The 10,127-nt window shown below is 39.6% G+C and overlaps 1 protein-coding gene across 2 annotated transcripts in view; it reads right to left on the bottom strand.

The window, feature by feature from the left end:
* Nucleotides 1-525: 525 nt before the first annotated feature.
* The window catches only part of LOC131066735 (anaphase-promoting complex subunit 8), a 30,909-nt gene continuing 21,307 nt past the window's right edge, over nt 526-10,127 (bottom strand). Inside the window, exon 4 of one of the 2 annotated variants that reach the window (XM_058001569.2) lies at nt 526-1,020. In XM_058001569.2, the coding sequence (XP_057857552.1) occupies nt 940-1,020 (81 nt within the window). In that variant the 3' untranslated portion in view covers nt 526-939. The remainder of the gene's footprint in view (nt 1,021-10,127) is intronic. The other variant, XM_058001570.2, reaches the window with a different exon arrangement.

Here is a 10,127-nt window from a genome sequence, read left to right as displayed (position 1 = left end):
ATAGATATTACTATATAGACTTAAAATTCCCAACCCAATAAAAACCAAAATTGGAATAACTCCTCTACAACATAACAACCAACAAATATTTCAACATAGATATTACTATATAGACTTAAAATTCCACCTCAGACTCATTTGAATCAAGTCCCAATAACGAAAGCCTGGTGATTTCACCAATTGAACTCTACCCCCGACTCTTTATATATATTAAACACCAGACTGTGGAGTCATGTCCAACCATATCGAATACAGCCCAAATATGGGCCCACATATAGACATGACTAGATACAGTATTTGTAACATATCCGAGAGAATTGTATCTATATCCGATACCCAGTACATGAATATTTGTTTACCTGGGCAGGAGAGGGCAAGCATCCAACACCTGTGGTTTATTTTTCTCTTAGTGCCCCCCAATGATTTTAATGTGGCAGAAAACTTCTGTTCTTGGTAAATGTACATTTTTGTATTGGTGCCTAGTAGATGAAACATAGTAAAGGCATTTTTTCCTCTTGGATAGTGTTGGATTGGAAATGGTTGAATGCATTACCGAGATTAAATTATTATACCCTTGCAGTTTAAAAATGTTTCAAATAACCATTATTATATCGCAGGGGAAATAACTCTATAGAATATGGTGACATTAACAATATGATGGGCAAATTACGACAGAGAATAAATGTCCAAAATTGGCTAGAAAATCTCTTGCAGGTGTAAGCATGCACATTGCCGAAGAACCTCGTCAAGAACTGTCTAAGGAGAAATATATTGAGGTCAAAGATTGCTCTTCAAAGCCAACACGAACCACCATGCAAAAACTGGCAACATCATTAAAATTTGATGTTTGTATCCTTCGTCCAAAAGAAAAAGGATTTTTTGCAGATGACTGCAATAGCATATAATGATACAGAAAGCCCCACAAAGAAGCCAAAGAGTTCAGGGTGTAGCTTGCTCAAAATCCATGGCTGGATTTTCACTCCTTAATCCTCGAAGAATAGTTTTTGCATCTTCCTTTTCCTATAGACAACACAAATTAAAAATCAGTCACTCATAAAAGTTGAAATAAAAACCAAAACCATGTCAGTGTAGAACTCGAATCCTTAGCTAATAATGAAGGTGCTACACGTAGTAAATTGAAGAAAGTTTACAACATGTATCAGATAAATGAGCATCAAAACCAATAAAACAGAAACAATAACGTTGTCATGCACAAGTACGAACAACTGAATGTGAAAAATAACAGCATTAATAAACATTGTTCAAGATAAAATGGGACTAAAAACTCTCTACCAGAATATACTCCTGGAATCACAAGACGATGCCAAATACATTATATATCTCCATATAAATAAGTTGATTCCACTCATGGAAATGATGGTTTAGGACAATATGTCAATATGTCAGTAAAGACCCACCCTAATGAAGAATGAACTATTAAATTAAAACCGATCAAAATGCACAAGAGCAAACCACACACACCATGAATGCTATCTAAAACCCTCCCTGAAGACTGAAGCTCTAGGCGAGTAATCAAAGAATTGTGGATGAAGGGAATACGAAAAAGAAAAGAGAAATATTACGAGAATATTTCTCAATAATCACTCAAGGTGTGGCATTATAGGTAATCAAGTTACTGAGCTATTTTAGGCGATCATGTTAGCATAGTACAAATCAATGAAGATACTGTTGATAAATTGTTTAAAAGAAGTGGATACCCCTCTTCACAAACTTGTTCCAAAAACAACATCAAGCTCGCAACTGAAACTATCCTATTCTGGAAGAAAAGATGGCAAGAATTCTTCGTTATTGGTTTTGATATTTTAAACCAATGCGACCCTTTGCCTATTCCACTTTAATTATGGCAATAACTACTGCCAAACTAGTTTTCTCATATATAGGATTATAGACAAAATATTCATGACCATGACGCAGAATCACCTTACATTTACCATATATCTTTACTCAGTGTGTTTATCCTGGCAACCATCCAGCAGTAAAATTCAAAGCATCTTGACAAATTCAATAATAGTCCAGATTAGGTATCTGTTGACGTGTATTTTGTACACAATCATACACAGAATAAAATACCGACAGGCATCTTATCCTCTCTTGAGAAAATAGTCTCTAACTGCTGAAGATCTGCAAAAAGGATCAGTTAGATGGACTCCAAGGTTCTTTTAGTGGGGTCTCCACGTGTGGACAAGCTTTTTAGTGGTATGATGTGATTTGCTGTTTCCTCCAAGGCGTCTTACGGATTCCAAAGGCTCGAAGATTTTACTAATCTAAAAAGGAACTTTCAAAAATAGCAAAAGGATAGGGTTTAAGGAAGTCTAATCTAGCCTAACCCTATGAACGACTTAGCATGAATGAGATTTGGCAAGACTCAACCAACTTCAATTTTGCCATAAGATAACAACTCAATTGAAATTAGTGCGATCTTCTAAGGTAATAATGGAGTTCAATGCATCAAAGACCAAGGACACTACTATGAAGGTACATATCCTAGATACGAAAATGCTTGAAGGTTAAGGACTCAAAGTGTTTTCCAGTTGACCACGCAGGGCGTTCCTACAATCAGCAAGAAGCTAGTGGTTTGGATTGCGAATCCTACCAAATATCAAATCTCACACTTAGTCTTTCAAATTAACAAACTACTTTGATTGAGCGTGATTCAAGTACATCCAACAACCATGAAGATAACTTAAGAAATTTGCAACAAAACACCATAACTTCAATATTTTATTGATTTCCAAGTCACCATATACAACAATTGCTTGAATTTCTCTCTTCAAGACTCAATCTTGCTACAAAATAAAAATTGCTTCTAACTCTAATCTCTCTTCTATTACATCAACTATTGACTATTGTCTATTACACTATTACCAAATGAAATGAAAAATGGGGGTATAAATAGCATCCCCAGATACAATGAAAGGTCCAGATTGAAAGTAAATCAATGGACAAGATCATGACACCTAAACCCTAATTAGGGTTTGTTACAAATGACCTCCTTTTTACTGAACAACATTAAATACATAGCCAAATATTAAATTTGGCACAAAAATCTAGGAGGTATCAACCAATGAGAAATAAGATGTCATGTCATCTGTAACAACTTTTCATCTAGAATCTTATTCCCTTTCCAATTCTCTTTCTTAGCATATGCAATGAATTTTGTCACGATTCCTTCGATTTCTGTGTTTGGAATCTCGGGAAGATTCTTGATACTCTCTTCTAAGTGGATAACCTGATCAAATGCATCTAGAAGAGCTGCGTCCCAAGTAGGTTCAAGTTCCTTTGTTCTATCAATCAGGAGCATGGTGGCATACATCTGATCATACTGTTCATTTGTAACATCTGCGTCCTTGCGGAAGATGATCGTGATTCTATCCTCAAATTCTTGTAAATCCACATCTGTCTCGACCTCGATCCTTCTGCCAAGAATGGTACGAAGTACCTCAAATACTCTGTCCTGGATCGGATTGATCACCTCCTCAACTTGACCACATCTAACACTGATGTCCTCGAAGAGAACACTCTTTATATGGAGTAAGGTTGACCACTGAAACAAACTGTGAGAATCACCTTCTAAGATCCTCTCTTGCGCTAAAATTCTTCTGGATGTGTGCCTTATAACTTTCAAGACAGGGATGACAACGTCCTTGGTATGGGCAAATGCAGCTACTGTTGCCATCAATCTGTGGATTATCTCAAGAACTTGGATAGCCTGATGGGTGATCTTCGACATCCTTGTAACAAACTCTATGGCCATTGTATGAGATCTATCCATCCAACTACATGTACGCTGGACCAGGTTCCTGAATCTTTCTACTTCATTGATCGATTGAAGGGGCAATGCCTGCACTGGTGATCTAACTGGATCCTGACGTCCCAAAGGTTCATTGATGTGACTGAAATATGTCCTCCATGCACCGACCTCTCTCTCAAGCTTTCTATTCTTTTCTACTTCTTCTCTAAGCTTGTCCTTCAATGCCTCAAATGTGTCAGTGGCATCATCTAAAGTCTGCTCTGTTGTGGATGGTCCCAACTCAATAGTCTGTATATGATAGTCTTCTGCTAGGATCTCACCCTCATATTTGTCTGCTGCTGGTGTAGCTATCTGCAGTTTTCTAGATCCAGTCTCATCTCGAATCATCTTGGACATCTTTGTAGCCTTCTTCTTCTCTGTTGTCATATGTGAACGTCCCACGAGGCTCTCTAAATCAATTGCACTGTCCTCGTCCTCAATTACGATCAACTTAGTCAATCTTTCCTTCAACCAATCTGGGATATTCGATCTTGTCTCTTGAACTTGAATTTCTTTATGTACTATTTCTTCTTGTCTGGGAGGAGATGTTACTTCATTATCATTATCTAAATCATAGTCTTGGAGAGATCCATCTGACGAAACATGCTGTGCCTGTCCTTCCTCCTGTCTGTCATTCTGTACCATCGACTCCATGGACTCTTCCACTCGAACTGTTCCATCTTCTGGTCTGGAAGACGTACCTGGTGTTTGATCCTTGTTGGCACCTAACTTTTTCTTGGAAGGCTCTTTCTTTTCCGATCTTTCCTTTCTCTTCGAACCTCTCGAATGGAGATTGCCCTCACTGGCACATCGAAGGTTACCTTCACCTGAATCCCTAGGATTAGGATTGCCTTCACTAACACTAGCTCCACCTTCGGCTGGTTTCTCTTCCAAGGTAAAAGACATAGCTATGCCATGTTCTCTCAACTTCTAATGCTGAACGTCTACCCATCTGCGAGTACAAGACAAGACTGGTGCCATCAAATCATCTAAATCCACGGCCTCGGGCTCATTCCAATTCAAACTTATTGTTTTGCTTTCTCTATCATATGAAGATTGGATGTGCCTGCCGTTGTCCTGAGCTTGGTCGGCCACTCTGTAAATCTTACATTTCCTGATGAAATCCAAAGGCAATCTAGAATGTATCCTTCGTTTCACTTCGAGATCATCTAGGAGATTCATCATAAAATCTTCAATTTGGTGCTCATGTCTAAATCTTCTACCGACCGTCTCCTCTAAATGTCCATGGGGATCAAAACTATTCCTCCAAGCAAAAGATGAAAAAGGATACAAGGCTAACTCCTTCTCTGCGTCATCCATGGCTAAGACACTAGGGCATACCTCAACCGAATTACCCAAAATAATAGGTACCTGAACTCCATTCTGATGTCTGTGTCTGAATGCCTTCACATATGCTGCCAACTGCCTTGTTACTTCAAGTAACACAATTATGTCTGTCGGGTACCTCGGCAACATGTATGGAGGTAAAGGACATCCATGCACTCTAATGTAAGTGAACTTGGGAAACTGAATGAACCAAGCACCGTACCTCTTGATGAATTCCTGGGCATCCTGAGATAATCTGTTGTGAATCCCTCCTTGCAACGTCCTTGTGATGTTCATCGTGAAAGTATCATTGACTAACTTGTAGTTCTTCCCTGGTGGATGATGCAAGTAGGTATAGGATTCACAAGCTCTGACCTCGCCGGGTCCTCTTCCAATCACTCCTCTGTGAGGTAGTCCTGCGTACTCAACGCTCCTGATTAAGGCATAGATGACGTATGAACTCATGTGGAAGGACTTAGTAGCCCTGAGTCTCCTCAACTGTACGTCTAAGCAATGGCTAATTATCCTAGCCCAATGTATCGTACCCTTTCCTTGAACAATCACCTGGATGAAGTAAAACATCCATTTCTCAAAATAGAAGGCATGAGGTGCTCCTGTAACTCTGTTGAGCATGGTAATCAAATCTCGGTACTCCTCCTGAAAATCAATCCGATGCGGTGTGTTCGGTACTTTGCTCAGACGGGGACGACTCTTGAGTAGCCAGTTCTTGTTGATTATGCTTAGGCAAGCATCTGGATCATCATCGTACACTGATCTGGCTCCTTCAATGCTCTTATATATCATGTCCCTGTGCTCTGGAAGATGGAAGGCTTCACTTATGGCTTCCTCTGAAAGGTACGCCAAAGTGTTTCCCTCATTGGACACAATTGTCCTGGACTGTGGATTATAGTGACGGGCACACTCGATCATCAACTCGTGGCACTAAATAGCTGGAGGAAAACCGGCCGCCTTAATGATGCCACTCTCTATTATTCTCCGGGCGACAGGTGATGGCTTGCCGATGTAAGGGACCTCTCGGAACTTCTTCGTGCTAAAGTTCCCCAAGTTTGTATCTCCAATGTTGCTCCACTTTGACACGATCTTGGTCTCCACTTCTTCGGTCTTCTGATCCTCTTTCATGAGAGCCGAGCGGCTGGTGGATGCTCCCGCCTTTGGGGTCGCCATACCTACACAACATTTCATTATAAGAAATAGATTTTGCAATAAATAGCGTAAATAAGGGAGAAAAGTTTTTAGGAAACCTCATGATAAGTCTCTAGAGTTATCATTTCCTAAAAAAACCACGATTGAGCTAAGAGATTCAAAACTCAAAATTTCAAAATTTGAAATATGACGATGAATGAATAAAGCAATAATAATTAAATCGCCATACCTCGATAGAGAGCTAACTCTAGAATGCAAAAACGAAATTCGCCTAGGCAAAAATTGAGGTATAAAATAGTCTTCAATATGATCTCCTCAAAATTGACTTCGCCACCTCTGGAGAGAACGTGATCTTCAAGTATTGCCTTAGACGTGGTCTTAAATGATCTTCAAATTCGCCCTTTGGCGTGGTCTTAGATGGATCTCCAAGTTCACCCTTGGTGTGGTCTTCAAATTCGCACCACCTTTTGATAACTAAGCGCCACCCTTGGATGAATAAAATTCGCACCACCTTTGGTCTTCAACGCAATTCGCACTCCACACAAGATGATACTAGCGCCACCTTTGGTTTGAAATCGCACCACCTTTGAACACACTTCGCACTATATTCGCCTCTTCTTGATTCGCATGAAGAAAGGTAAAAATGATTATGTGAAAATGAACATTTCACTCCCCTTATAAATAGCGCTCATATCCTTTCACCCCTTAGGCCGACTTGACAAATAAAACCATTTTTTAAATGATTTGCAATAAAATAACAAGGCCGACTTGCCTAATTGGGCGCTTCAAATCAATTTTTATATTAATTAAATAATTAATTATTAATGCCTTGCGTTTTTTAAATGAGAATTTCGATTTTTAATAAAGGCAAAAAATAATTAATAAAAGGTAACGCCACATTAAATGCTAAATAAAAATGGATTTTCAATTTTTTAAATCGATTTAGCATTTAAGGAAAATTTGAATTGTTTAATTTGGCGCCAAAAATATGAAAATAAAGGGACGTACCTCATCGCTCTGGTCCCTTGGAGAGGGACAGGAGCGATCCATGATTTTGGTCTTGATTTTGCATTTCTTACGTCCAACTCCTTCATCTTCGTGTTGAAAATCGATCATTTTGATGGTCCTTCGAAATTGATCGCCTTGCATGCGTACTTAAAGGCCTTTTGAGTGTTCATCGCCCTTGTCCCTTGGAGAGGGACAGGAGCGATCTCCAAATTTCTACGTCCACCTTGCATCTTTTAACTTCGATCTTCATTGTAGGGCGAACAACACCTATACTTGTTCCTTTTGCGTTTGTTTCATTTGTTTGCACGAAGTGTTTGGATGCATTAAAGGGACCATCGCCCTTGTCCCTTGGAGAGGGACAGGAGCGATCCACGTTTTCTCCTTGACCTTGGCGACTTTAAACTTCGATCTCCTTTGCAATGCCCTCCAAACGATGTCCCTTGCCTTGCTTATCCTCGCCTGGCTTTGATCTATGCGTGCTTTTGATGATATCGCCTTGGTCCTTGTCCAAAGGACAGGAGCGATGGAAGCCTTTAGCATGACTAGCAATGTTTGGACGCTCAAAACCCTTGCGAATTATCTTCAAACGATGCCTTGGACCATATGCCATCTTATGACGTCTTGACTTAGCTTGAACTTGAAGCAAAACGAGGAATCCAAAGCAAATCGCCCTGGTCCCTTGGAGAGGGACAGGAGCGATATAGTCTCCATGCTCAAAATGATGATCATTTTACGTTCAAAAACTCTTGTATATCATCTTTTATCACGCCATGGACCCTATAAAACATTGCAACGTCTTGTCCTTACGTAAATTTTGCATGAAATGGCCAATGCATCTAACATCGCCCTGGTCCCTTCCTGAGGGACAGGAGCGATCTATGTTATAGGGTGTCAATTTCTTCATTTTAACGTCCTTTGAGTGTTTGCGCATGATGAAGACGCCTTGAAATGTCCCTCGCCACCTTGTCCTGACTTGTGTCGACCTTGAACTTTGGAGGAACGACCTTGAACTTGCGTAGGGAGTATTATCATCATTGTATCGCCCTGGTCCCTTGGAGAGGGACAGGAGCGATCCTTCCCTTGTGGCCACTATCTCACTTTGCCAGGTTCCAAGTTTATATTCAACGGATTCGTCCCTCTTCACTCTATTCGTCCATGCCTTGACATCATCTGTAACCTTGCAAGAAAAGCAATTATATCAAAAATCGCTCTGGTCCCTTCCTGAGGGACAGGAGCGAACTAGGCATTTAACACTGTTATGGACGTCCCAAAAATCTTCAATTTATATTCAATGCGTTCATCTCATGTTTTCCCTTGTTTTTGAACGTAAACTTGCCTTGACCCTTGTCTGGATTTTGCATAATGAAGGAAATCGCTCTGGTCCCTGGGAGAGGGACGAGAGCTACAAGGTACCTCGCCCTGGTCCCTTGGAGAGGGACAGGAGCGATTTGGTCAATATAGGTCATTCTCCTTCGTTTTTGCATATCAAATTATATTCATTTGGCAAAGCATCTTCCCTTGGACGTCCTCAAATCATTAAGTTTTCAAAATCTTGCAAGGACAAGGCGAAATTTGAATTGTAGCTCCGGTCCTTCACTGAGGGACAGGAGCGATTTTCCTCCTGGAGGCATTTCTGTGCTTATAAAAATCTTCAATTTATATTCAATGGAAAGATATCGCCGTTCTCCATCACTTCCAACTTGAAATTTGTCTGGACTCTGCAGGGATGATGAGATATTTGAAAATGAGCTCCCGTCCTTCACTGAGGGACAGGAGCGATTTTGCTCCTACAGGCCAAAATAACATGATTTTTCACATTTTAACACTTCACGAGGCGAAAACAAACCAATTCCAATGCCCAGGATCAAAATTCAAAAAAGTCAAAATTTGGTCAAAATATTCAATCGGACAAAAATTCACATTGACGGTCAACACTTAGACAAATTCAAGCTCTGCATGAACATTCCAATTGAAAATTAGACCATTTTGGCGAAATCATTGCATTCAAAATTTGCATCCTAGAAAAGGAAGCTCAAAAGCCCCCTAAAGAAACGACTGGATTTTGGCTTGAAAAGACAGAATTTAAAACCCTAAGGCTTGGCCCTAAATCCAGACGACCAACTAACTAACAAAACCCTAAAAACGAAAGCGAAAACGAGCGAAAAACAAGCAAAAAGAGGGGGCCCCATTTGCGATGGGGCGATGTGTGAAATGGTCACAACAGTATCTTCATAAGCGAACATGAATTCATAATAAAGAAAACTCCTAGATTCATAGGTCCAATGACTTGAAGATTTTATTCCTATCATCTCAGCTAATTGAAGAAGATAAGGTAGTTCATCTAGTTTGTGAAATATTCTAAATCCTTGTCCGAAATGATTGATATATCATCATTATTTTATTTTGATAAAATTTAGTCTAAAATTCTTCTGTAGCTTCTTATGGGATCTTCCAAAGTTACTCCTTGACTCTGTACGACAATTTTTTGAGCCATGCCTACTCAGATCCTCCGAACAGATAAGTCAGGTTATCAATTTTATTTCTTCATCTTACACTTTACAATGACAAACAACTCATCTTACACTTTTTGCTGCTTTGTTAGAATTGATGTTCATGCTTCTATTGCCTTTTCACAATATACAATATCCTGCATTTTATGCTGCTGCTACCTACTTCAAATTTGAAGCGTATTTGCATCATTGTTATTAGACTTGGCAATCTTCAAATAAAAAAATGGTTGGAAACCATCCAGAGATACCTTGACTCATATACCAGTTTTATGCTAGACAACATCTAAGGTTGAATACATTTTAAATAA

Source organism: Cryptomeria japonica, chromosome 9, assembly GCF_030272615.1.
Source record: "Cryptomeria japonica chromosome 9, Sugi_1.0, whole genome shotgun sequence".
In the NCBI taxonomy this organism is placed as follows: Eukaryota; Viridiplantae; Streptophyta; class Pinopsida; order Cupressales; family Cupressaceae; genus Cryptomeria; species Cryptomeria japonica.
The sequence above is the reverse complement of the archived record's forward strand: the minus strand, read 5'-3'. Positions and strand labels throughout refer to the sequence as shown.